Below are 24885 nucleotides of genomic sequence, written 5' to 3' on the forward strand. Positions count from 1 at the left end.
CCAGGGAAGCCAAAGGAATAAAGAATTTCAAGGAGGAAGGCGTGTAAACAACAGGATAAAGACTGAAAAGTATTCACTGGCTTTGGCATTTGGTGATCCTTGAGAACAGTTAATAGAGTGGGGACGGCAGAAGTCAAATTGTATTGGGTCAAAGAGCTTTAAAAAACTAGGCAGAGGAGGGATGAGAGAGAGGTGGAGTACAGTCAAGAGAAGTTTCTATTCAGGATGAAATAGTTTATAGGTATGGGAGTGGTTGACAGTATAGGAGAGGAGGTAATTAACTGAAAGGGACAGAATCACTGAAAGGATAGAATCAAAAGCATAAAAACTTGTCTTCAACAAGGAGTAGCATAAGCTTTTACTGACTAAAAGCGTGGACTTAACAATGAATACAGTTGTCAATTATTTTGAAGGTGGAAAGCAGGGACCTGAAACAGGAATGTGAAGCTGGCACTCACAGGGCCACAACTCCCAAGACTACAACTTTCACAAGGATGGGGGCTGATCAGTCTTTTTTTCTGGTCTACTCCAAACAGACAAGGAAGTTACTGAAAATGGAAAAGGGAGAGAGGACAGGGGCTTAATAGGGTGAAAGTCTAAAATATTCCCTAAAAAAGAATGCAGACCACTGACCACTGGCAAGTAAACAAAAGAAATGAGTGGCCAGCTAAGGTTGGAGGCCATGGTTTGGTAGTGGCACAAGTTTATACAGTTGTAGGATTTTTTCCAACAGAACTCAGTGGCTCAGGGGGAAAAAAGCATAAATTTTTGAACTGATTCAGGGTTGGGACTTTTCCAGATGAAGCAAAAGACAAAAAAGCAAAGATGCTGAAAATATTAATCAGAGTAGTCCTGATAGTCAACCATAGATAGAAGGGGTTCCCAAATCTGGTTTATAATCAGAACTACCTGGGAAAACTTAAAAATTGGATCCCAGGGTCCCATCTCAAATCAAATGAATCAGTATCTCTGAGAGTACACAGGCCAGTATTTGCTGTACTCAAGGTCAGTAGGGAAGGAACGGAAGTTGGAAAAGGGCTGACAGACTGGGGAAAACTTGGTCATGAACTTGAACGTCTCACTGATCATGAGGAACATGGGAGCCCAGAAGTAAGAAAGGGATAGATTACTGGCACAGAGATCTTATGTAGAGCAATTCTGACAAAAATGCCTGGCCGTGGGTGGCTGATGAAGAGTAAAGGTAATAATGGAACCTGGAGTGCCAGGGTTGTTGGATAAGTTGATCACATGTCTTTTGATGCATGTAGAGGAACAGCCAGGTAGTTGTTTAGATGAGCTAGTGAGGTAGGTGTAAGCTTCCAAGGAGAAAGGGCTTAAAAAATGATACAAGTAGAGATAGTCTAGAAACGCCATCAGGGAACTGGGAAATTTTCAGCATTGCCTTCCAGCCCTGGATAAGTTGGAAATGGGAGAATGAGTAGTCTCCAATTAAGTGGAACTGGCACCATATTCTTTTTCCTTTCTCTTTTTTTTTTTTGAAAGATGCTGTTGTTATTCTGTTTCCTCTAAATAATGGCCATACAATTTAGTCCAAGTACAAAGCTTTAAAGGACACTTAATAAACAGCATATACTTTTATTAATGAGTGAAAGAGCGAAGAGAAAACATATATGGTAATAGTGACACAGCAAATGTTAGGCTAGTAAAAATGACCATGAATTTGTAATGTTTTGGTTTATAAGTCAAATTTAAATAAATAATTCATCCAGCCAGTAACTACTGAGCATCTGTTATTTGCCAGGCACCATTCTAGGTATCAACTGTGACAAAACCAATTCCTACCCTCATGGGGAAACAGCCAATAAATAAGTAAATATACACTATGTCAGCTGTAGATAAGTGCTATGGAGACAAGTTTTAAAAGGGAAATGACAATTAAAAGTATTGAAGGGAAAGGGGGGAGAGACATTGCTATTTTATAAGATGGTCAGGAAAGGACAATTACTTCTTAAGAAGGTGACATTTGAGAAGAGACCTGAGGGAAGTTAAAAGAATGTTCCTGAAAGAGAAAATTTCACAAGCCATTTGGTAGTGAATGTTCTTGGCATGTTCAAAGAACAGTAGGGGTATTGGTGTAGGAGAAGTTAGCAAGGGACAGTCGAATGAATAGCTAGAGGTCAAGTCACATGCGGCCTTGCAGGCCACTGTAAGGACTTTGATGCTGTTATGAGACAGGAAATAGTTTAGTATTAGGGAAATTAAGCACATCATTGAAGAATCAGGCATAAAATAACTTACCGCAATTTGTCTTTTATCTGTTTCTCCTCTTTTGTGATGAAGATCTAAATGAATCAGTTAAGAATAATAAATTTGATACTATTAAATATCATGATAGATTCTCAACTGTTCTTTGTTTTTTATTTAGAAAATATACAATATTAAACACTTCTTTAATTTACAGAAATGAATTGTTCTAACATCACACATATATGTTGATGAAGGATACAAGTCAAGTATTCCAAAATGGTAACATCCCATATGTAGTCATAGTAGGAGTCCATAGCATCATGACTGAAAAACAGAACTCAGTTACTTCCTCTTTCTTAAGCAGAAAAATTTCAACTGCATTTTATTTCAAAAACCATTCATACCTGTTTTGTTCCTGCAGTGATTTAAAGGCTGTTTTGTAGTCAATCTCTCTGAGGAACTGACATAAAATTGCCACCTACATAAAAAAAAGAATTGAAAATGGTTTCATGTAACTAGTATCAACAATGACTACTGGTTTTGGAGGGGTAATTTTTAATGATTCTCATGTCAAGAGTACATTATTTAATATAAGAGGCCTTGCAGATCAGGATGAGTGGATCAGCTCATATGTATGGAATCCATCCAATTTTAATTGTAAAAAATCCTTACACAAGTGTCTGTCTGCCCAATATTTTCTTCCCCAGTGACCTAAATCATAAATTTTTAGAGCTTCACCTGAATGAGAAGCTGGCAAAAAGCCAGTTTAGAAAACTGAAGGAAATGGAAAACTGCCAAACATAAGTGTCAAACATTCAAGGACATATAGAACGTCCAATTAAACCTTTCACAGCTGGCAAGTACAGAAGCTCATTTTGGCAAAATGTAGGCCAGTCTGCTTAACATAGAAAACAGATCCATTTCAGTCAGGTATGTAGGTCATAATGCTGATCTCTTTTTTAAATATTTAAAGATTTTTAAATTGATTATTATTCACATACCATAATGTAAACCCTCTTAGAGTATAAAATTCCGTGGTTTTTAGAATATTCACAAAATTGTACAATTATCACCGCTTTTAAGTCTAAAACATTTCATTACCCGCCCCCCGCAAAAAACAAAAAACTCCATACCCATTAGTAGTCAGTCTCCATTCCTCCCCTACCTCTCCACCCCGCAGTCTCTGGCAACCACTAATCTACATTCTGACTCTATAGATTTGCCTATTCTGGACATTCCAAATGAATGAAATCATACAATACAAAGCCTTTTGTATCTGGCTTTTTTTTACTCAACATAAAACTTCCAGGATTCATCCCTGTTGTAGCATATATCAGTACTTCACTCCTTTTTATGGCTGAATAATATTCCATTGTGTATATGTGTGTGTGTGTGTGTATATATATATATATATATATATATATATACACACACACACACACACACATACATATACACACACACACACACACACACACCAAATCTTGTTTATCTATTCATCAGCTGATGAACATTTGGGTTGTTTCCACTTTTTGGCTATTATGAATAATGCTGCTATAAACATTTCACGTACAAATTCTTCTGTGGACATATGTTTTCACTTTTCTTGGTTATATACCCAGGAGTGTAACTGCTGGGTCATATAGTAGGTAATTCAATGTTTAACTTCTTGAGCAAGCACCAAATTGTTTTCCAAAGAGGTTGCCCCATTTTATATTCCTACCAGCAACATATGAGGTTCTAATTTCTCCACATCTTCACCAATACTTGTTACTATCTTTCAGTTACAGCCTCCTTGTGAGTGTGAAGTGATATCTCATTGGGGTGCTTACATTTCCCTAATGATTAATGTACATATCTACTTTTAAATATAAGAAAACATACTTGAGAATGCTTTTTCCATTTATAAGGTTCAAAGACCAATGTCTTCTAACTCATACTTTCATTTTAGTTAAAATTCTGTAAATTATTTTAAAAAAATTTGAAGAACATGCAAATTCTTAAATACCATAAATTTAAGCAATTATGATATGGAAAATAAAAGCTACTTCCCAGTCCAATGCCTTACATTTATTATAAACTCTAATATTCATGAAAACAGACCAGCATCATAATATTATAAACTAACCTGTGTGTGGCAATTCAGCAAAGAACAGCACTTTATCATTCGTTTTATTACCTACAAAAACAAAACTCTGGTTATTTTCAAAAACTAGTTAATGTCAATTGTAACAAATGTACCACTCTGATGTGGGATGTCAATCGTGAAGTAGGTTGTACGTGTACAGGGACAGCAGGTACATGAAAACTCTGTATTTTTCACTCAATTTTGCTATAAATCTAAAACTGCTCCAAAAAATAGAACTTTAAGTTAAAAAAAATCTAGTTATTAAAAAATTTTAAATCTTATTTCAAAAACCATTATTGTAAATATTAAAAGATGCCATTTATTAAATTATTATATTGGTGGCCAAAACCAGAGGAAAGGGTAATGCATATTGAGAGAAAATGAACAAAATTTGAGATGTAGGAGGCAGAATCAATATGCCTTGAAGGCTGAGTAGATGTTGGTGGGAGAGTTAGTAAAGAAAAGAGGACGACACTCAGGATTTATGCTTAGTCAACTCAAAGAGCTAAACAAAGGTGACTGCTATTTCAGTGGGGTCTTCTGTTTTTGTTGTTGTTTTGGTGTGGGAAGGTCATCAGGAGGAGAGACTGGTAAAGTAAGACGCTGAATCAGGGGACTTCCCTGGTGGTCCAGTGGGTAAGACTCCACGCTCCCAATGCAGGGGGCCCGGGTTCGATCCCTGGTCAGGGAACTAGATCCCACACGCATGCTGCCAACTAAGAAAGAGTTCGCATGCCGCAACTAAGAGCCTGTATGCTGCAGCAAAGAGCCCGCAAGCCACAACTAAGACCTGGAGCAGCCAAAATAAATAAATAAATACTAAAAAAAAAAAAAAGATGCTGAATCAGTTTTGGACAGGTTGAGTTTGAGGTGTTTTTGGGAAATCAAAGCAGCAATAGCTGTGGGCACTGGAAATATGGAGAGCAATCTGGTCTAGAGCAATCAATTTGGGAGTTACCACCACATACATGGAAATGAATAAGCTCATGCAAAAAGAGGCCCAGGAAGAAGAACATTTAAAGACAGACAAGAAGAAAGCAAGCCCGCAAAAACAACCTACCTGGTCTGTATAAACATCTGGGGGCACAGCCTTATTAAAGAAATCAGAACACACAGCTCCTGCCTGGAGGTAATAGTGAAGAGCTGCCGAATACTGATTTGTTGCTTGAAGTAGAAAACAGAGATAAAGAATTACCTGCCATTAAATACACAGCTGGAAAAACAGGACCTCTTTTGTGAAGAGTCAGGTATTACTTCATGTTTGACAAAAGCAGATTCAAACCACAGACCTAGGGATAACACTTCGCCAGGCCAACAAGGAGAAAAATTTGCTTTATTTTTTCAACCACTTTAAAGTAGTTGTATAATAGAGTCTTTCCTTCTAAAACTGATTAGCCAAATATTTAGCTCAGATTCCTTGTCAAACTTACTGGTACAGAATTTAGTATCTGGAGGTATTTATTTCCCAAATGACTATACTAGAAACAGACCTTATTTTTCTGAGGCAGTTTAGAATCAGAAAATCTATTCTGAATAAAGATATTAAGATCCTGATAATAAATTCTTTGCAGGGCTGGGGTAAAAATGAGCATTAAAATTGGCAAGTATTTATTTCAAAAATAATCCAGGAGAGAGTAGGATGATGTAGGTGAAGGTACAGATGAAATGAGACTGGCCATGAGTTAATTACTGTTAAAGCTGAGTGGCACCAAACTATTATCTATAAAATAAATAAGCTACAAGGATGTATTGTACAACACAAGGAATACAGCCAGTATTTTGTAGTGACTATAAATGGAATATAACCTTTAAAAACTGTGAACCACTATGTTGTAAACCTGTAACTTATGTAATATTGCACATCAACTATACTTCAATTTAAAAAAATGAAAAAAATAAAAATGACTTAAGGCTGCTTGCAATAAGTCACTTAAAAAAAAAAAAAGCTGGGTGGCAGACACAGGAGATACATGGGGGTTCATTATACTATTCTCTCTACTCTTACATTGTGAACTTTCTCTTTAAAAAAATCAACTCCTAAAAAAGTGACCCAGAAATGACACCAGTCAAAACTTTAATTTGATCTGTATAGTAATAGAAATATTAGAAATTCCCTATCAAGTTGGAAAATCTATCACATACAACCGGGGGGAAAAATTAGGAATCTATTTTCAAGAACGCACATAATTATCAAGAGTGCATGCAGCTTCCCTGGTGGCGCAGTGGTTGAGAATCTGCCTGCCAATGCAGGGGACACAGGTTCAAGCCCTGGTCTGGGAGGATCCCACATGCCGCGGAGTAACTAGCTCCGTGAGCCACAACTACTGAGCCTGTGCGTCTGGAGCCTGTGCTCCACAACAAGAGAGGCCGCTCTAGTGAGAGGCCCGCGCACCGCGATGAAGAGTGGCCCCCACTCGCCGCAACTAGAGAAAGCCCTTGCACAGAAACGAAGACCCAACACAGCCATAAATAAATAAATTAATTAATTTAAAAAAAAAAAAAAAGAGTGCATGGACATATTTTAGAACCTTTAAAGAGCAATTTTGTAAACTAAACTTTAACCTCTTTCCTTAAGAATGTTTTACCAACTTTTTAGATGACCATTTACTATTTAAAAAAAACACAGAAAAAAAGTAGTCAACATAAAACCAAAAGCATCTGAATCAAAGTCTCAGAAAAATGCATACATATAACAATAATAGTTACTTTCAATTTTATCTAGGAAGAAGAGTTAGAGAATGTCAAAAACAAGACTTAAGTTTAATAAAGTATTGTAATAACAAGTGTAATATATTTATTTTCACTTCTAAAACTGCTACAAAAACAAAACACAAAGCAACCATACATCTCACTTACCAAAATAAATGTCTGCCTGAATAATTAACCAGGAATGGTTGTTTGGGTTTATACTGAGGGCATACCGAACTAGCTCTTTCACTGTGATAGCCACAGCTTCAAAGTCCACGGACTGGAGGCTATATGAAAGACAATAAACATAATCTCTATTTTAAGAGTCAACTTCAAATTCCATACACACATTTATTAAAAACAAAAAGACTTAGTCAAAATGTAGGTGATCATAAATACAATGTTAAATATTACTAGGAGTAAATATTTTAAAACTATCAAAACAACTAAATCTGAGGAAGTGTGATCAGCTAACTTTTTATAAGGGGCTGAAAACAATCTGATTTTTGATTCCTTTTTTTCCCCAAAATGCCAAAGAAGGCCACTCTAAAAAGTATCTTTAAATATTCGACAATATAATGCACAAAAAAGGTCGTAGGATAAAACCCTGTCTCCACTTTTTATGCACAATTTACAGGTAACAAAATTATAAAGAGACAGACTCATAAAAATTTTCCAAATGATTTTTAAGTTCTGTTTATCTAGAGGAAGCTACAGAAAATAAGGGCTCAAACACTAACAGTACTGCTACGTGGCCTTAAATTCACCTTGTGGCTTCTTGTAAGGGTTAACTAACTCCTCTGGATTAGATGTTTCACCGAGGTGGGGCGAGCTGTGGCAAGGGTATCACTGCAGCACATTTGGAAGCAATGAAGAATCCAAAAAAGAGTACGGAAGGGGGCCAGCTGCTCTGAGCCTAGTTAAGCCTGAAAGTCCTGAGATGCAGAATTAGGAGGTAGAACTGTGAGGATAAAGCCAAGCCAGCACCCAAGAAACACGCTGACAGCCCCTACAGCGAGACCCAGCGGGGGAGAACAGGCTTTGGCTTCAGAAACACACCGAGATTCAAGTCCTGGCTCTGTCATCTAACAAGGTTGGACAAAGTACTCCTGTTGCCCTGAGGGGTTAGATTTTACCATAACTCACCACTGTTCCCAATACAGTGGGAAAGTATTGTGGTGCCATTAGTAAATACCCAACTGTTGATTTACAACTAATTTATTTACAATTATTTAAATGAGTTACACTGGTTTATGTTTCCTAGAAATTATAAAATGTTAAGTCTAAGAATTCTATCTACATATCAAACAATCAATTTTAAAATAGTAATACTTAATCCATGCCATCCTCACACTATTCTTGGAGTCAATAAAGACTCCTGCTCAAGAGAAATATCTTTTCTGGTCAAACATTTAGTCACATTTTATTTTCTCTGGGTTAATCTACATTAAAATAATTTTATCATGAAAATAATAGTTAAGCCTACTATGTGGCAGCCCTTATTCTAAACACCTAGCTTAGAAAGTTTATTATTTAATCCTCACAAGGTAGGTACTATTCTTATACCCGTTTTACAGATGAGGAAACTGGCACAGAAAGCAACTAACCCAAGGTCATATACCTGAGAAGTGGAGAGGCTGGGACTCAATCTCTGAGTCTGGCTGAGAACCTCTATGATAAACCATTCTTTTGCCCCATTTATAAACACACACCGAAAAAAATCAATCATTAGTTTACAGTCTAAACTTAGGCCAAAGAAGTAACACCAAAGAGGTATTACAACCATCAATTAAAAAGGCAAAATGACCTCTACCTGATTCTTGGATTGCTATCTAATATACCGAATTTTATGTAAAAATCTGCAGTTATTTGCTTCAGGAAGCATAGTGCTTCTGTGGGAACTAAGGCTCAGTAAGCAGAGGGAAGGGTCACTCACCCACTTTAGACTCTCCAAATCCCTGTCAGAGAGAGAACGGCTTCCAATCTCTAAGACTGAGACAGAAGCAAATTGCTCTCATTCTACTGCCTGCTTACCTACCTACTACAATCTTTTCTTCTTCAAAAATGCCACTAAAAGCAATAAAATAAGGCCTAGATCTGCCCTTCAGGCACAAAGAAGATGATTGGCCGGGAAGGGAGAAAAGGAAAAGTAACTTTTGTGAGGAAACAAATGGACTCTCTTGAATGAGAAGTTGCTATGTGTGGGAAGAGAAAAATATAAATGCTTTCTTTTCCAGAAAAGGAACCTTTTCTTCCTCCCGCCCAAATTTCCCCCATCCTCTTACTGTGATTCTCAGGCGATGAAAGTTAAGAGAGAAGATTTCTTAAATTACTTAAAGAACTTCTTAAGGCAATTAAAAAGGGTTGGGAACCTCTGACAATCACTGTTAGAAAAACCTGATAGAAAGTCATTCTTTCATTAGCCTCAATTTTCTAGTTCTACCACTGACAAGGAATCAGGACTACTGAGAGACTGTCTAGGTTCTACTTAAGGCTAGTATACCTTAGCTCTTACTTAGTTATGCCTTATCCATAATTTTTAGGAAGATTATTACTGTTAATAGAGAAACATGAAGTTGGCTATAGAGTCCTAACAAATTGCAGCCTTTTCATCAAATTATTCAAGGTTATCTATATCAGTCAGGATGGTTTCTAAATATATAAACAATTTAATAAAATGTAAGCTATAATACTTCTTACTTGGGGATGGAGGATGGCCAGATAGAAATGTGTTCAGCTGTAATATCATTCACAATGTCCTCCTTATTTAAAAAAAAAAAAAAAAAAAAAAAGCATGATTTAAAAGGAAATTTCTTCCAAAGATTTTTTAGATGAAATTATAAAATACTTACCCGAACATTGTGAAGTTTCACAAAGAGTGATAAAATAATAGTCAAAACCAACGGTTCCTATGAGAAAGAAAACACAGTATCCTTAAATATTATATATATTTTAATATTTCTCCCATCAACCTCAAGGATACCAAGTATTTTCCTTCAAAAGATTCTTATGGTTTTTAAAATTACCACCTGCTTTAGTTTACAGCACACTAAAGAGCAACTTTATTTTTAATCTCATGAAAGAAATGACAACACACAATTTACACAAAAATGACCAAATTTAGGTGTCTGTCCTCACATCTTTTGAAATTGAGTAAATAGACCTCTTTCCAACTAGTACTTCCAGCTACCTCTAGAAAAAGTTGACTTTTTATTCCTTAAAATAATATTTAAAGGATGGAATTTAAAGAGTGGAATCTATGTCCAATAAATAAATATGACGTTAATCCTATCAAGAAAAATTAAAGTTAGGCTTCACCCATCTAGCCCTATTATGAAGAATTCTTTACAGTTTAAAAAACACCTGTTCTGGGGCTTCCCTGGTGGCGCAGCGGTTGAGAGTCTGCCTGCCAATGCAGGGGACACGGGTTCGAGCCCTGGTCTGGGAAGATCCCACATGCCGCGGAGCAACTGGGCCCGTGAGCCGCAATTACTGAGCCTGCGCATCTGGAGCCTGTGCTCCGCAACGGGAGAGGCCGCGATAGTGAGAGGCCCGCGCACCGCAATGAAGAGTGGCCCCGGCTTGCCACAACTGGAGAAAGCCCTCGCACAGAAACGAAGACCCAACACAGCCATAAATAAATAAAAATAAATTTAAAAAAAAAACACCTGTTCTATTCACTAAAACATGGTAAGGTAAATGCAAAACAAACTTCTCCATTCAGACTATCCCATCCTCAAAAAAATGATCACTGAAGATAAAAAGCACATTAACAGATTACTTAAATAATCAGCATTTAAACACTCAATATTCTTTTGTCATATTCTACAGAAATCAGCAATAGTAATTAGATCAACGTTTATAAAGCTTACCCGTAATTTTTTGATAAAAGAAAGCAGTTCACTCCTACAAAAAACACAAATTGTGTATATACATTTAATATCAGAAATTAAAAATAAAAACAAGAAAGTAAATTATACGTGAAGGTTTATTCCTAACTTTCCAGTCCTGCATGTATAAAAGAGTATAATATTCTACTGTCGTACTAACCTAATAAAATGTCTTTCCTGTTTTAATCACATGAGACATCTTCAGTACTATCCAACCAAAACTGTTGATTTTGAACTCAGGTTTGATTATATTAAATGATTAATAAGTAGTTTCTTAAAGTAACATATAAACAAGGTATTTCCTAAGGTGGCCATATCAGACAAGTCCATCGGAGATCAGCACCACAGAATTCTTACATTGTCCATCTTTATGATACCCAAGGATAATGGTAGATGTTCTTACAACAGTACAAATAGTATAAATAAATAACTAAAAGAACAAACTGATAGAAACATACCGATACATTATACCTAATGTAGACTCCCTCTGCTTTATTAAACTAATTCTGCCATCATTTCCTCGTTTGTGTTGACTGGACACACTACAGATCTGAACAACAACTTCCCAAAGGTCTTTAGCAGTCCGTCTACTTTCTTTAGGGCCTGGAAGTTCTTTGCATGTAGCTGCTAAAAGCTGTCCAAGCTATAACATGAAAAACAGACAGAAAATACACAAAAGATAATCTGTAATGTCATACATGCTATTTCTATTACTGAGGAACATCTGAAGAAAGATAAATAACTGCCTACACATACGAAGCACAGGTATCTTATGCTGTGCCTTCTATTCAACCACTGAGGAATTGAGAGCTCACTGTCTACTGACAGATCTGAATCCAATCTGGGAAGGGGATTCTCTGGTTCCGCCACATTATAAACTTCCTTGTTTCTAAACAATTACAGTCTAATGAGAATAAAACTGAGACAATGCAAAGAGGTATGTGACCTATTAAGTGGGAAAAAAACTGCTAGATACACATAGTATGATCCCACCTTAAAAAAAAAAAAAAAGCCCGTAATGGAACATATACACTACAATGTTAACTGTAAAAGTCCAGAGATGAGACTAAAATAGGGGTTAAATTTCACTCACACACACAATTTTTTTTTAATTTTAATGAAAAAAACGAGGAAAAAATATGGACATTGAAGTTGGCAGAATAAAGGAACAAGATCTAGAGCAACTTTTCTCTAAGAAAAATGATAGCAACTGGGGATGGAGCTACTGCTGATGTGAGGAGGTAGAATTAAGGAAGGACAGATTACTGAAAGTGACTGACCTGAATAAAGGCAGCCTTCAGGACCAAAGGTGTAGGAAGGACCCAGAAATAAAGAATGGAAGGGCTGAAAGCAAAAGGCAGAGAAAAGACAGGCCCAAAATGTAGAGAAAGAAATAGGCTTATATGCCAAATCCAGCACGTCTTTCCCTCTATAATTTAAGCAAGAGAGGGCCCCTCTATCCTTTGTTTATAGTAATTCTTATACATCATTTCTCTTTAGAGGGTAAAGTAGCCAACGATAATTCACGTCCATCAGGAATCCCCAGTTCCCTGACTGGACCTAGAAAAGGTTCATAATGGGGTCCCACTGCTTAAAGAAAGAGGCAGGATTATGACAAAGGTGAAAACAGTGCTTTTCCCCCAAATTTCAAACATAGTAAAGTTGAAAGTACAGTTCAATAAATACCTGAACACTTGACTTAATTTACAAGAATTCTGGTGCTTCCTAAAGCTAGTGAAAATGGTGTTAAAAACCCTAGCTAGGGGGCTTCCCTGGTGGCGCAGTGGTTGAGAATCTGCCTGCTAATGCAGGGGACACGGGTTCGAGCCCTGGTCTGGGAGGATCCCACATGCCGCGGAGCGGCTGGGCCCGTGAGCCACAACTACTGAGCCTGCGCGTCTGGAGCCTGTGCTCCGCAACAAGAGAGGCCACGACAGTGAGAGGCCCGCGCACCGCGATGAAGAGTGGCCCCCGCTTGCCACAACTAGAGAAAGCCCTAGCATAGAAATGAAGACCCAACACAGCCCCAAAAATTAAATAAATAAATAAATAAATTTTTTAAAAAAGGAGGAAATTATGTTCTCTGACTCCAAAAAAAAAAAAACCCTAGCTAGGCTATGTGAATGGAAATCAAGGGTCCCTGATCTAGGAGGACATTTCATCCTGCGTGCCTACTGCACATACTCTTCTCTAACAACTAGGATCACAATATACACAAGTTATTTACTGCAGTTCTCAATTTCATTTTCTGTTGTCAGAGATCACATGCTTGGCTGAAGGTTACTACATTAAGCAAGTAAATTCACTTAAAAGTAAGAATTTTCAGAGGTATTAGGCCCCAAGTCAGTTGAATTCCACAAACATTCTTGAGCATCTCCTATGTGCTGGGTATCAAGCAAAGCACTGAAAATATGAAAATTAACTGTCCTCAAGAAGCTCACTGCTTTACGGGGAAGACACACAGGTGAACAAATAATTTACTATACAGTATAAGTACAACAAAAGAAATATGTCCACAGTACAACAGTACAGAAGTAACAAGAACAGCAAGTTTGCGAAGAAAAGAATTATGGAAAGCTTCAAAGAAACTACACAAACAGGCAAAAGTGGGAAGAGCATCTCGGCTAAATGAACAAACAGCACACAGAAGTGCAGAAGTGCGGAAGCCTGAGAAAGCACTGTGTGTACAAGGGCCGTGAGCACTCCGGCACCACAGACAGAGCTGGCATGACAGGGAGGGAGAAGGAGAAGCTCCCACACCTTAAAAGGCTTTGCAGGCCATGGCAAAAGCCATGGTCTTTGTCTTATACCATTATGACTGTTAGCACCAACCTCTCCTCCTCCTCCCACTAGCTAGTTTCTCATAATCCACGTGCCCATAAATGCTGTACATTTTCCAATATACTACACTACCTCCCATACTGATCCAAGGGAGAGGCTGGACTGTTTTTATTATTTCAAAAGGTCATATTCAGTCACATGCTTAAGACTTTTTCCTTTCCTTTTTCCATTCCTAAGAGAATGGAAAATAAAATTGATTAAAGATCACTTAATATTTCACTACCCAGGGATAATGACTGTTAATATCCTTCCAGACTCTTCCCTAAGCATCTGTATATATATTCCACACCAAATTCAAAGTTTGAAAGCTGCTCTAAATTGTATAATTTTTAATACCTAATCCCTTACTCTAGACTTCTCAATCTGATTACTTTCTCCTCTACATTAACAAGGGAACAAGGGGCCCATTAGGGAAGGAGACACACAAAACCCTAATCCAGATGAGACGATGAGATGCCTCAGTGGCCCCTGCAGCAAGGTCACCTCATACCCTTCGTCCTCTGCGGCCAGATCAAGGGGAAGTGCAGGAAGCAGTGAGCTAACCTAGCCCAAGGTTAGGCAACCTACAACACAATACCCCGTGCCCTTCCACACTGCAGGCCCTCAAACATGCGGCCAGGCTTCCTGGTGCACAGCTCCACAGAATTCACAGCTAAGAGAAGCAAAGAGAAAAGCTACTGCACTGTCATAATACTAAGCAACGAGCTACCGTTCTAAGTGGAAATGATAATCTTGAAACGAAACGGTCGTCTCATCTGAGAGTTTACTAAAGACAAGAGACCGCTGGGCATAATCAGACAAATACCCTAGATATTAGGAACTCCTATCTCAGAAAGTTCACTAAAAAAACAGATATAATCCAATGTCTGAAATTCCAAAGAGAAGGATGACTCAAGTATGACAAATTTTTATGAACGACCATAAAGAAAACAAAAAGGAGGAAAAAAACAAAAGAAATCAGTAAGTCTTCAAAGGGTTGAAGTGAAATGAGCTCAGTTTTTTAAAGGCCATACATGAAATAAGGAGGAAGAAACAAATAACCAAAGGCAAATGTAAAAACTGGTACAGTGTTGCAAGGTTTCCAGATAACCATCCATTTAAGGGGCTGTGTACTGAAGATGAGATGATGGCAGGTAAGAACAAAAGGTAACACAAGCATTAAGAAAAGAGTAAGGAAATCTGAAGGACCAAACATATACAAAAAAGTGGTAAACCATGAATTTTTTTTTTTTTTTTTTAACTACAAGACCAAAAAGGGAGAAAAGTTCACTGCTTATTCAGGGTAAACATAATATTAACACATGAAAGAAAGAATCTTAGGGAAGACCTCCTGTCTCTCTTTATTTTTGATGTTTTCTCCACCCAGAAGCATTTTCAGTCGTGCAGGATAGGTGTAATTAAGAAAGGAGAATAAACAAACAACATACCATCAATTCACTGAATGAACTGTTTCATATGGAAATAATCACTAATAACAAACATGTAGCCTAATAAGAATCAGGTATCAACTTGGAGAGTTTAATAGGCTTTGAAGAAGGGTAAGGTGCTCAAATGGAAAAATGGGTGCAGCTCACCCCTAACGGCCCCCCCAGTCCAACCCAGCTAGACCTGGGTATTCCAGAGCTGAAACCAGGGTTTGACTACATCAATCAAAGCAAGAAAAGCTGACTAACTTCTCACTAGTTTAGGATTATACCAAAATGTTGTCTATTAACGAAATAATTTTTGCTTGCATTCTTATAACTATAGGGTAGAAGAAAAAAATATTAGAGAGGGCAAACTCAAGTGCCTGAATTATCAAAAACTATACTTTTACCTACAAACCAACAAGCATCTGTCCAAACTTAGACTGAATCTTAGAAACTGGACAAGCTCCCTAAGTAGTACAGATCTAGAGAAACTGGTCCAATAATCCCAGCCTAATAACCCTTTTATTTAGATTAAACATGAATTACCTTTACATATGGATTACTCTGAAGCAGAAAGGCAGGAACCTGCAGGGTAAGGTATTCATTTTCCCTCCAGTTTAACATAAAAGCAACACACTCCTCGGCAATAACCTGACGAAGAGGAATATCTAAACAACAAAGAAGAAAGTAGTTGGAGTTACCGTCATAACACTAAAAGAACAAAGCATGGGGCTTCCCTGGCAGCCCAATGGTTACGACGTTGTGCTATCACTGCAGAGGGTGCAGGTTTGATCCCTGGTAAGGGAACTCAGATCCTGCAAGCTGTGCAGTGCGGTGTGGCAATCAATCAATCAATAAATAACAAAGCAAACAGTTGCTCAGATTCCAGCTGAACAAATTAAAAACAATAGTTACAGATGAAAAAATAGAAAAACACTAATATTTTATACTTTTCTCTTGAAAGTTTTAAGGTTTCCCAATAACAGGTTGCCACAGTCCCCACTATTAATCAACAAAATTCTCTGCTAAGAACACCTTAAGATGCCTAATACTCTACTGTGGAAGTCTAGGAGTTGGTACCCAGCCTCTACAAACTTATAATTTAAATGAGCAGAGAGGGACTTCCCTGGTGGTCCAGTGGTTAAGAATCCGCCTTCCAATGCAGGGGGCGCGGGTTCGATCCCTAGTCAGGGAACTAAGGTCTCACATGCCACGGGGGCAGCTAAGCCCACATGCCGCAACTACTACTGAGCACGCAGGCCACAACTAGAGAGCCGGTGTGCTGCAACTACAGTGCCCACGAGCTCTGGAGCTCATACGCCACAACTAGAGAGAAGCCTACGGGCTGCAACTAAGACCCAACGCAGCCAAAAATAAATAAATAAATGAGCAGACAAGAACCACACAAACAAAACAAATATATAATGGTATGGTATAAACTTCTAGCTATTTAGAGCACAGAGATAGGTAAACCACGTTTAAAGCTGTAATAAATTCATGTTAATATGTTTTTCATTTTTTAATAATTTTTCCTGATTAAAACATGATAAATATTCATAAGAGACCAATCATTCACTCATTCAAAAATTACTTACTATACCTGTAACAATTTTAAATAAAAAGATATGGGGGGAAAAAATCACTCAGAATTGTTTGACCATTATTTCCTTTGAAATAAATAATTATTAAATATACCTTAATATTAAATACATTGTGAATTTTTGTAGCTCAAAGTATATAATACTCAGGTTTTAATGTGTTTCAAGAAAAAGGAAAAGAAACCCAATGAATACTAAATAACAATGTTAAAACTTAAAATGGGGAGAGCTATTAAACTTCTTGAGTACCAATATTTTTCAGTCTTTCTAAAAAGTCTTTGCCTGTGGCTATTTGTTTATATCTCACTTTATCCCAAAAAGCAACTGGAGAGGACAAAAAAGAGGCACAGGAACACACCAAAATTAAGTAAAAATACATTATTTGCATCATCTTCTTAAAGAAGGAGTGAAGATAGAAGTAAATTTAATATCCCAGTGTACAACATGTCACTGTGCATTGTGCACCATACACTTTGCCAAAGGAAGGCCAGACAGCATTTGGCTCTAAGGCGTCCTTTATTCACTGGGCATCTCTCATTAGTGAGTCCACAATGGTTCTTAAAGAAGAATCAGCATCTAGAGAGTGGGGTTCAAACGTTTTCTTGTTCTTCCTAACAGTACATCCTTTCCTTCTCATTTCAAACACTGCTTATAACACAAACTACGGGACAAATAGATGAACATTCAGTAAGTTAGGGGAGAGAAGGAAGAATGGAGGGAGGGAGGGAGGGAGGAAAAGTGAAGTGAACTCCAAACTACTCAAAGGCCAAAAAGGTAGTACAAAGAGACTATAATAATTTGAAGGCATTTCCAACCATTTCAAAGAGTAAAAGCACAGGCTTAAGTTGGCCTGATGAGTTCAAAACACAGTTCTGTCTCTTACTTCATGACTTTGGCCAAATTCTTTAACCTTAGTTTCTTGATTTACAAAACGGGGATAATTAAATAAGAAGCTACTTCATGAAGCTGCTGCGAGGACTAAATCAGTTATGCACCTAAGCTCTCAGAAGAGTGTCTGACATGTAGTTAGCACTCAATAAATGTTAGGGTTTTTAAAATTCTTTTTGCTTTTCATTTTAGAGAACCAATCTTCAACCTTTAAAAAGAAAACACTCTGGGGAATTCCCTGGCAGTCCAATGGTTAGGACCCTGTGCTTTTACTGCCGAGGGCCCAGGTTCAATCCCTGGTAGGGGAACAAAGATCCCACAAGCCGCGCAGCACGGCCCGAAAAGAAAAAGGAAAAAAAAGTTTTAGAAAACACTCTGTTGACAGTTCGTATATATTAATTAGATCAATTTTTATTGTGATACTGAAGGGCACTGATGCATTAAAACTCAAAGGTATTCTACCTACAGAGTGCTAAAAAGTTGTAATTTCTTCAAGAAATCACAATGTTACAACAAATTAATTCAAAAGACCCCAGAGGGCCAGCAGCCATTTGTTTGGGCACATTATTAGGACCTTGCTTTACACTTCAATTTTACTATTTACAGTATTAAATGTGTACAGTATGATTGAAATGCTCTAAATATTATTAAAACATGTAAAAGAAACTGCTTTAACTAAGCAAGATTATATGTAACAGATGATAATTCTTATGATAAAAAAAAATTCTTATGATAAGCTCCTTTTCATAATAAGATCTTTACATTTAGAACTGGACAGTCAAAATCTGTTCCTAAAGTGACCACAAGTGACTTCCTGACCCACAGACAATCATGCTGAGGGCTGTCTATGGCAGCTATGAGGAAATAAACCTTCAACATGCAGCTTCAAGGACATTTTGAATCTTTTAACAGAATATCTTAAAATTGCAATATAGTTTTTGTAGTGTGTTGAATGCTGTCCCCTCAAAATTCATGTACACCCGAAACCTCAGAAGGTGATCTTACTTGGAAACAGGGTTTTTGCAGATGTGGTTAGTTAAAATGAGGTCATACTGAATTAGGGTAGACCCTAAATCCAATGACTGCTGCCCTTACAAGAGGAGAGGACACGGACACACGCACACACAGGAGAAGGCCACGTGAAACAGGGAAAGACTGGAGTGATGCAGCTACAAGCCCAGGAACACCAAAGGCTGCTGGGAGCCACCAGAGGCTAGGGAGAAGCAAGGAAGGATCCTTCTCTAGAGCCTTTAAAGGGAGTGTAGCCCTGCAGACCCCTTGATTTCAGAAATCTCATTTCCAAAACCATGAAAAAATTCATTTCTGCAGCAATGAAGACCCAAAGCAGCCAAAAATAAATAAATAAATTTTAAATTAATTAATTAAATAATTAATTTCTGGTACTTATTTATGGCAATCCTAGGAAATTAATAATTTCCTACATTTTCCCCAATGTTTTCAAGTGAACTCCACATCTGAATTCTGTTTTAAAAGACAAATAATTTTTTCATAGATGGTAAAAAGTCCAGTAAATATTCTTTTAGAATATTCCCCACAGTTACTTGAGTACTAAATTTCTGAAATTTGGCTTTGTGAAAAAAGTCTTACCAGGAAGCCTCATTTCCAGATATCCTCGCACCCTACTAATAAGATCAGAAGGCGGTCTCTCTCCAGATTGCCCTGTTCCAGCTTCGTGTGTATGAATATCCAAAAGCAGCATCTCATTCAGCATGACCTGACGAAGTTTTGGTGAGAATTCTGTCACCAACTCCAAACAAGCAGCAAAAAGCTGTTTAGCATGGGAAAAGTCCTATAAAAAGAAACAGAATAGCCTGGATCACCTTTCCTCTGGAGTCAAAAAATACGTCTTTATAAGTACAGAACAAAGAGGAGAAGAATTAATTTAAATGGTTAACACTGGTTATCTTGGGAGATGAGGCTAGACTATCATCTTTTTATCATCTCTGCATTGTTGATTTATTCCAATAAATACTTAATTCTTTTGTAAATTTTTTTTTTTTTTTTGGCTGCACCACACGGCATGCAGGATCTTAGTTCCTCGACCAGCGATCGAACCCGTGCCCCCCGCAGTGGAAGCACAGAGTCCTGACCACTGAACCGCCAGGGAATTACCTGTAATTTTTTTTTTTTTTTTTTTTTTTTAACTTTTTTTTTTTCCTTTTTACAAACCCTTGTGTCGAGGGCTGACTTTCAATAGATCGCAGCGAGGGAGCTGCTCTGCTACGTACGAAACCCCGACCCAGAAGCAGGTCGTCTACGAATGGTTTAGCACCAGGTTCCCCACGAACGTGCGGTGCGTGACGGGCGAGGGGGCGGCCGCCTTTCCGGCCGCACCCCGTGTCCCAGGACGAAGGGCTCTCCGCACCGGACCCCGGTCCCGATGTAATTTTTAAAAAACATCCAATAAACAATCAATATAATATACATGCTATATTACTAAACAAGTTTTACGTAAATTATAAAATAACAAAACTAGGGGACTTCCTTGGCAGTCCAGGGGTTAAGACCCCACGCTTCCACTGCAGGGGGCACAGGTTCGATCCCTGGTCTGGGAACTAAGATCCCCCATGCCACGCAGCATGGCCAAAAAAAATTTTTTAAATAACAAAACTAAAAGTTTTATATAAATATTATATACATATATCATACAGGTATAAAATTCCATGATTAAACACCCTTCTCCACCTAAGATAGTCAGAATTAGACCTTACCCCCTTCAACAAGGTTCCACATTCTAAAATTTTGCACACGACTCTATTAGCCTATATAATTGACTAATAAATAAATCAAATCAACTATGATCCAAGCCCTTTCCTACACATCTCTTTCTAATTTTTCCAAAGAGTAGCCTTCGCTTACTCTCTCCACATTGATTCCTTCACTCGTACAATATGGCTTCTATCCCCCACATCGTGAAGAAGAAATAGCTCTTACTAAACAAAGATCTTCTAATGGCACAATCTACTCAATACCTTTCAGTTACCTTACTGGACTTAGGGGCTGCAACCCAGTAATGTCCATTCCCTTTTCTTGACATCCTCCATCCCCTTAGCTACTATGACCCCACAAGTCTGGTCTTCATACCAGACTCTTTCTCACGCCACTCTTTTTGGACCCTGTGCTGGATCCCCTAGGTTCTGAATATTCTCCCAGGGTGATCTTTGATGATTTCCAAATCTGTATTTCCATCCCAGACTACTTCACAAATAGATCCTTATGTAAAATCTACAAAAGTAATTTTAATGATTTTTGTTTTTTTCTTTAGCTTGGAATACAATCTTTACTAACTGAACCCTGAATACAAATAAGAACTATTCAAGTTCTCTAACTTTTTAAAAGAAATAGAGTAGTAGCCATATGTCCAAGACCATTTTCGTATAGTTACGAGGGTAAAAGGAAAAAGAATAAACCAAAACGTCTTTTCAAATATCCTCCTAGGCCTACAACTATGATTTTAAGATCAGGAAAACACAACTGATTCTGATTCCTGGCTTCATGCTAAATTTACAAAGCATATTCTTAACCAGACGTCAATGTATGCTTTTACTCACCTTAACAGTACTGCAGTGTAAACCTTTGGCCATTAGAATGTAAACCAAATCTCTTGTTAAATTGTCTTTGATTCCCAGGATAACACCACTATAGACAGAAGGTATTTCCCACTAGAAGAAATAAAAATCCACAAATACACACACATAAAGCCAAATCTAGATAAGAATCTTTCAGTAATAGTCAACCCCATTTAAAAAATCATTCAAAAGTCATTTTTGAAAGAGAAAGGAAAATGACAGCTGTATTGAAATGCTAATCAAAATGAACATAATCACTATAATAAGCTAGTAATAAATAATTAAATGGATTGGAACTTTCTGAAGGATAGCCTATAGAAATAAAGAAGGAAAAGAAAATTCTAGGAGTTTAATACGTATTAACTCATATGATCCTCACAACAGTATTAAGTAGGTACTATTATCTCCATTTCACAGATGAGAAAATGAAGACACACAGAAGTCAAATAACTTGCCAAAGACTATTCAGCTAGTTAAGTAGAGAGCTGGCATTCAAACTCAGGCAGTTAGTACCAGAACTCCCGCTCTTAACTATTATGCTATATACTTGCTCTCTATATAAATGAACACAAATAACAATGTCAATGCTAAGAAGCCCAACTAAGGTTCAGACCAATTTTTCATTTCACTGCACTTTTACGTTCAAACCTCACAAAATATACAGCAATTTCTTGCTGCTTTTTATTACATATTCAGCAGAGGAGGAGTATGCAGTTAAATTAGAAGCTCTACCATAGTACTTTAATTTCACCTGTATTTGTGGACTGTTTCCCTTGTATCTCAAGCTACATTCCACTGAAATGTTTAAAAAGCTATTTTCATTTGCACTTTCCACACAGGAAAACTTAAATAGACAACTTCAGAAACATTAGCTTGGCATTTTAAAAAGAATATCTAGAGCCAAAAATGTTCTAAAAAGAAGTTTTAATGAAGTGGTTCTAAACTGTAGGCTTTAGACTTCAAGAAGATATGAAAAAACTAAACCAAAAATACTCTGTAAGCACACAGCAAGTATTAGCTCCAGACTGCATAAATATTATACCTTACACACATATTAACAGCTATACTGAAAATGCATGTAGGTGTTATGACAACAAATGAAATATAAACTCATTTTTTGTTGTTACTGATTTAATAGTATCTTTTTTGGATATTTCATATTTTCTCTGTCAATGGATGTTCAAAGTGCAATTACTCTCATGTGCAGGTCTTTCACGTTGTTGATGAATTGTTGACAAATAAAAGGGGTTCTTATTCCCAAAAAGGTCAGGGAACAGCTCTTCTATGAAATTACATCAGAAAACAAGGATAATTTTCTTATCTGTTCTTTTTTTTTTTTTCCTGGCTGCATTGGGTCTTCTTGCTGCACGCGCGCTTTCTCTAGTTGTGGTGAGCGGGGGCTACTCTTCGTTGCGGTGCGTGGGCTTCTCATTGCGGTGGCTTCTCTTGTTGCGGAGCACGGCACGGCATGGCTCTAGGCACGCAGGCTTCAGTAGTTTTGGCACGCAGGCTCAGTAGTTGTGGCTCGCGGGCTCTAGAGCGCAGGCTCAGTAGTTGTGGCACACAGGCTTAGTTGCTCTGCGGCATGTGGGATCTTCCCGGACCAGGGATCAAACCCATGTCCCCTGAATTGGCGGGCGGATTCTTAACTACTGCACCACCAGAGAAGTCCCTTCTTATCTGTGCTTAAGAGAGGGTTTTCTTACCTTATTAGACACTGTCCAGAATTGGCGCTCTGAAGTCATACCATGTAATTCAATTAAAATCTGTCGAATCCTCCAGGGATCTACTGACAATATCAGCTGATGCTCCAACTGGCCAATGTTGACACTTGCTGAGGCTAAGAAAGGAAGGAGAGGTTTCCATTTAAATAATGATTTGATTCAAAGGTATACATAATCCTATAAATATGAGAATGGTAATTTACTGAGAGAAATTGTGCATGTTTATAAGTATTATAAGTTAAAAGCATCTCTCATCTTGAAAACTGATTTATTCAACTTAATGCAAATTATTTTAACTTCACTCTCATATAGAAAGCCTAACACAATTTTTATTATGTCTTCATTTAATAAATGAATGCATTTAATAAAGATAATGAAAATAAAAACATAAAAATCAGTAACTGGTACATGGAAAGAATTATGTGGGATATATGGAAAAATTTAACTTATATAGACAGTCTCCTACTTTGGAACATACTGTGTTAAAAGCACATATAAAATGTTTTGAGCAATAAACATTAAGAATGTGTTTTCTGAAGGGGAGAATGAGGGGGTGGAGGCACTGCCTTCCCCAGAAAATGAAGAATTGATCATTAAAATCCCTCACTACAACTCGGCTTTCAGATATAGTCTTCAATAATGCATTTCCAGCATTTTATCTGTGTTAATATTATTCTTTCCCTTTACACCTGGACTGTCAAAGCAGTTTAAATCTAATGAGGGTCAAAGCAGCTAAAAGTTCGTTCAGCCAACTGAATTCTCTGTCTCCCCCATATTAAGTGTTGAAGCTTGTATTCCTTATTAATGAGCAGCACTATATTTTCTACTTATATTTATAAAATAAGAGAAAAAAATGCAAGAAAATCATCAAATAAATAAGGCAAAAATGGCAATGCTATCAAAGCTGAATGTTTAGCCAGAAGACAGGATCACGGTGATATATAGGCTGAAATGCATGCAAGCCTGTACCTTTTATTGTTCTCAACCACTCCCCTCCCATCCTCTTTTACCTTCAAGAACACAGCAGCAGAGTTACGTGGGTCTACTTCCCCAGCTAAAATCTTTTATGTATCTAGGCCTATATCTCCATGAACCAGAGACTCAGCAGAGTCCCAAGACTTAACTGCTTAGACAGAAATATGACTACAAAAGACAGGTAAATGTCTATTAATTACCAGCATTCGTGTAATCTGAAACAAATTAAGAGGATATCCTCAAATACACTGAGGGGCAGAATGTGCCAACATTTTAGCTAGCAGAGCTAACCTGGGATATCATAAAATGAAGTTACTGGTTTAATGCACAGATTTACTCTAGGGGATCTCTTCCTCATCTGATCAACAAGTAGCTTTCGTTCTTCATCTTTCAACAATGTAATGAAAAGCTCATGTGAAGAAATCATGAAAACATACTGCAGGTCTTCCAACCCCAGACACACATTCCTAGATCAGTAAGAAATATTATAAAACAAAAAAGTGTATAATTTTAGTTTGGGGAAAACAATCATATTAACCAATTTTTATTAATAAACTGTTTAAAAAGCCACCATTCAATAACTGCACAACAATAATTTGAAACAGCTTTTAAAATTTCTTTTTGGTCCTTATTTAAAATTTGTGATTTCAATGCTACAATATACAAAAGGAGTAACTGACAGAATCCTAAGTTTTATGCGACTACATGAATCTAAACCATAACTGTTCTTAAATACCAATTATTGCCTGGTTATAAGATAGGCAGGGCAAATCCAAAACAATAAGGAATAAAATATATTTTTCTCACAGGACTAAGTTCAAAATTAAGAAAAAGAAAAGAAAGGCACTTACTTTAGAAAAGCTGCCATGTTTCCTTTCAAAGAATCTGAAGCTTTTTCTAAATTTATTGATCTTGAACATACCTAGGAATTTGAGTAATTTTTATT

General features: G+C 37.3%; 1 protein-coding gene across 4 annotated transcripts in view; it reads right to left on the reverse strand.

Moving 5' to 3' along the window:
* Positions 1–24885, reverse strand: part of INTS8 (integrator complex subunit 8) — a 47138-nt gene that overhangs the window by 1388 nt on the left and 20865 nt on the right. For 3 of the 4 annotated variants that reach the window (XM_082363809.1, XM_082363810.1, XM_082363808.1), the window contains 16 exons: positions 24791–24861; positions 24231–24406; positions 22947–23080; positions 21223–21333; positions 19259–19460; positions 15711–15832; positions 11373–11557; positions 10897–10930; positions 9877–9933; positions 9725–9786; positions 7193–7311; positions 5397–5500; positions 4337–4387; positions 2613–2686; positions 2468–2532; positions 2260–2303 (listed from right to left, as the gene is read on the reverse strand). In XM_082363809.1, coding sequence (XP_082219935.1) covers positions 2260–2303; positions 2468–2532; positions 2613–2686; positions 4337–4387; positions 5397–5500; positions 7193–7311; positions 9725–9786; positions 9877–9933; positions 10897–10930; positions 11373–11557; positions 15711–15832; positions 19259–19460; positions 21223–21333; positions 22947–23080; positions 24231–24406; positions 24791–24861 — 1611 coding nt within the window. The remainder of the gene's footprint in view (positions 1–2259; positions 2304–2467; positions 2533–2612; positions 2687–4336; positions 4388–5396; positions 5501–7192; positions 7312–9724; positions 9787–9876; positions 9934–10896; positions 10931–11372; positions 11558–15710; positions 15833–19258; positions 19461–21222; positions 21334–22946; positions 23081–24230; positions 24407–24790; positions 24862–24885) is intronic. The other variant, XM_082363811.1, reaches the window with a different exon arrangement.

Source organism: Balaenoptera borealis, assembly GCF_965194805.1.
Source record: "Balaenoptera borealis genome assembly, chromosome: 17".
Classification (NCBI taxonomy): Eukaryota; Metazoa; Chordata; class Mammalia; order Artiodactyla; family Balaenopteridae; genus Balaenoptera; species Balaenoptera borealis.